The sequence below is a fragment of the Crocodylus porosus genome, unplaced genomic scaffold, assembly GCF_001723895.1.
Source record: "Crocodylus porosus isolate Cpor-Errol unplaced genomic scaffold, CroPor_comp1, whole genome shotgun sequence".
Lineage (NCBI taxonomy): Eukaryota > Metazoa > Chordata > Crocodylia > Crocodylidae > Crocodylus > Crocodylus porosus.
In genome coordinates this window covers 25,614,828-25,618,891 of record NW_017728917.1, presented here as the reverse complement: position 1 = coordinate 25,618,891, position 4,064 = coordinate 25,614,828, and the positions used below count along the sequence as shown (strand labels likewise).

Below are 4,064 nucleotides of genomic sequence, written 5' to 3'. Positions count from 1 at the left end.
CCTGAAGATTTACCACAAAGATCCTTCCCTCACTGAAATCAATGGCAAATCTACATTGATTTCAAGAGATTCAGTATTTTACTGTGGGTCTTTTTGCAGTGTAAATGGAAAGAATGGAATTCTGAATTGATGCATATAATGCATGTGTGTCTATACATATATGATTACATTAAAGTTTTTTGTGTTTGTGTATGTTTGTGCAAGCAAATGCATCATGCATGCATGCATGCAAGCAAGCATGTATAGGCAGGTCTTGTATGTTGATTAGATGTACTTTCTTCGAGAGCAACTATCAGCTATAAAGAGTAAGCAGCCCTCAGAATGAAAGAAGTCAACTGGCTTCAGTTTATCACAGGACGCTTCTTAAGTTTTCTTCACATTCGTGGTTCTGAGACTTTCAACATCCAGTTAAAATATGATACGTCTCATGGCAGTCTTATGACTGTATCAAAACAAGTAAGTATGATCACAGGACTCTATCGTGGTGCTGGCAAGACAATTTCAAATCACCTTTGTGGAATCTTTGGTACCATTCTGTGTCAAGTATATAGTGCTATTTTCTACGGAGGTGATGTTTTTCCATAGATTCATAGATTGCAAGGCTGGAAGAGACCTCACAAGATCATTGGGTCCATCCCCCTACACCAAGCAGGAAAGACAACTGCAGTCAGGTGACCCCAGCAAAGTGACCGTCCAGTCTCCTCTTGAAGATTTCCAGGGTAGGTAATTTTGTTTTGATACTGTTTTAATATTGCAAGTCTCTGAAAGCCATTTAAAGATAGAATTATAGTACATGTACATCTCTGCAAGACACTGTACATTTAATAGTGTTAAAAGCTATGGCATAGTAATGTCTATGGCAGTCCCCCCTTTATAAAATATAATACTCTGTGTGGGAGGGTGCTGTTTGATTGATTCTCTGGTGAAAGGTCTAATTTTTACCCTTTCCTCCAGTCTCACCTGCCACGACTTCTTATAAATATAAAAAAGGGAGAGTGAATATTATACAGAAGATGGTAGAATACCTTAACCCAGAGTAGTCGTTTTGCAGGGTTCTTCCTTCCCTACCCACTGTCCCTTTCCTCTCAAGGTGCCAAAGGCTTGTTATAAATTTGTTTTCCCATTTTAGATCTTCCAGTCCAGTTTCTGACATTCCATCAATCCTTAATGAAATCAACTTAAATAAAAAATGGCAACCAAATTCATCAATTGATTAATTATCAGCATCTGTATCTTGTTGCCCATAGAGGTCCATAATTCACTCTTCCATCAATTAAGTCCAGCTAAAGTGTCAGCCTACTTATAAAAGAGCATCCATTACCTCATACCACCACCTGAGAAATCAAGGCAACTTAGTAAGGTCCAGTAATCTTCTGCTTGGTATCAGTCCCAAAGTTAATCATATAATCACTTAATACTCAAAGGTCCACTAATTAATGAATTCATAGAAATAAGCAACATGATTCAAGAGCAATCAATTACTAATAACAACCTGTTAATTTATGAGCACACAAAATAGGACCTGGATCTGGTATAAATCAAATAATCCCAAATTCATCAATTCATAAACTTCAACAGAGAGGCAACTGCTCAGACACTAAAATCTACCCTCTGGGTTTGCAAGTAGCCAGTCCTGGCCACTCTTTAGTTAAGATATGTAATAATAAACAAAGCAAGAAGAAAATACCATGACTTCTGGTTCACTCCACACACGGATGTGCTGCTCCACATGGCCTTTGCCTCCAGTCCTCTTAGCACTGCCCAGTTGCTCCAGGTTTGCCTGTCTGCATCTTTTGCAGAGTGCCTCGGATCTTTGCACCCCTCTTCTACTTGGAGCTGTGGGTTCCTGTCTTCTGGGAAACTGAGTGCCTGGCCCCACATTTTCTTTTTCCAGGAAGCTCTCTGGACCCGTAGAGTCCCGTCATGGGAATATGTAACTCCAGGGACTCAGCATCATGGTTCTCCACCAGGTGTTTCTCCTCTATGACCTTGGCTCAGCCCCCTCAGCTAGCCCCCACCTGACAAGACCCAGGGGCTCAGCCTGAGAATTAACCTGCATGGATGAACTCCTGTGGGTGGAACAGGTAAGCATCAGAGCGTCCTGTTACAAGCCAGTAAATGAGTTGGAGAACTAGACCTTAGAATTAGCAAAAAGGGCTTTCATGCAAGTCAACGGAGAAAATGCCACAATCCAAAAACCGTAAGATTTTTAGAGAGCAGTACTAAGCACTAGTTTTACAGTGAAATAAAAAAAAAAAAAAAACAACTCCTTCTGGAATTCAGATGCTTATTTAAACACAATCCCACAGACTCATTCATGGAACAACATCACAAAGCTAATTTGTGCCTTTGCCTAGCAACAAGTCTTCTGGTGCCTGACACCCTGAAGAGTGACAGGTCTCATTAACAACAAGGATCATATAGGTGCTTCATGTTTAGGTTTCCTGTTTCAGGATTTGTTCTTCATTTGTTCTACTGTCAATGATGGTGAAGGAAGGCAGTCACATTTGCTAGGGAAGTTGGAGCACAGCAAAAAGTTCTAACTGCCTCTGTGTTATCCAGAGTAGAATGAAATATTATGACCCAATACAGTGACAAACAATCATCCATTTCCACTTACATTTAGTGCTCGTGTTTTCATTTCTCTTTCAGCCAACATAAAACATCTCTAATATAAAACCGACAGTAAAAGGTAGTTTTACTTTATTAAGGGTACCCAACACACCATTTTACCAGAAAGAAAGGCTCTGTTGGTAAATGTTAACTTTCACATAGTAATCACTGGACATTACAGCTTCCCTTAAATAAAGGGCTGAACAAAAACCTTAGATCCAAAACTTGCACTTGAACTAGCAAAGCAAGTCTGTCCCAACAGTTTTTATTCCATATCTACATCAATAATTCAATGTTTCCTGGGTGTAGTTTGCTTTGTTCCAAGGCCAAAAAGCTCTAATAGCAGCACTTAGGATTTAGTCCAGCTCAGCTGAATCCAACCCCAGTCCACTTGGGATGAATATCAAATCCCAACCCAACATGATTCAGTGCTTGTCATAGGTGCTGTCATGGTACGCGTGACAATGCTCGAGGATGGAGCGCATTCCCCGGTACATGTGACTCCTTGTGTTTTTCCAAGCAACCTCTGACATTCCACCAATTGCCCTCCCCACCTCAGCTCTCTTTCCCCACTCCTGAACCAGGACACACACTTGGATACTCTGCTCTGCCCAACCTCATGAAACCTCTCTCAGCGCAGCAAGAAGCCAAACGTTAGAGTGTGCCAGCAGCAAGATCTCTCCGTTCTCTTCTGCCAAGCCCAAGGAAGACAGAGATGCTATCAGAAACTACTGTGACGTCTGTTGAAGATTCGTCGCTGCACTTCAGCATGGAAAGGTACAGGCAACCCATAAAGCTTCACTTACTGTAGAATGAAGACAGGACAGGGTGCCACATTAAAGATTAACTCATTTGGAGAGGCATAAGTTTTCTTAGGTGACAGCCTACTTCCTTACAGGAAGGCCAAAGTGCGGTTCGAGTTGCAGCTGGCAAGGGACGTGAAGGGTAACAAGAAGGGTTTCTACAAGTATGTCAGTAACAAGAGGAGAACCAGGGAAAGTGTGTGTCCATTACTGAATGGAGGAAGCAACCTAGTGACAGAAGATGCAAAAAAGGCTGAAATGCTCAATGTCTTTTTTTATCTCAGTCTTTGCAGGCAAAGTCAGTTCCCAGACTACTGCACTGGGCAGCACAGTTTGGGGAGGAGGTGAGCAGTAGGCCTGTGCGAGGCAGCTAGTATTCGCTTTGGATTTGGCTGATTTGGGGGACAGTGATTTGATTCGGTGATTCAAATCACTGTCCTGAATCAATTTGTCCGAATCCCCGAATCAGCCAGGCCCATCCCCCTCCAGCTCAGCAATGGCTATCCCACCCGCCCCAGCTCCCAGTACTTTGGAAAAATAAAGCCCTGACTCAGCAGGTGCTGCTGGGCTGGGGGTGGGGGGAGCGATCGCTGCTGCCCTCCACTGCATGGGGGGCTCTCCACAAGCCCCCAACCCACTGCCCCAGCC

The 4,064-nt window shown here is 42.9% G+C and overlaps 1 protein-coding gene across 1 annotated transcript in view; it reads left to right on the top strand.

Moving 5' to 3' along the window:
• Nucleotides 1-321: 321 nt before the first annotated feature.
• NINJ1 (ninjurin 1) overlaps nucleotides 322-4,064 on the top strand; it is a 76,023-nt gene continuing 72,280 nt past the window's right edge. Inside the window, exon 1 of the mRNA XM_019537017.1 lies at nucleotides 322-456. Coding sequence (XP_019392562.1) covers nucleotides 322-456 — 135 coding nt within the window. The remainder of the gene's footprint in view (nucleotides 457-4,064) is intronic.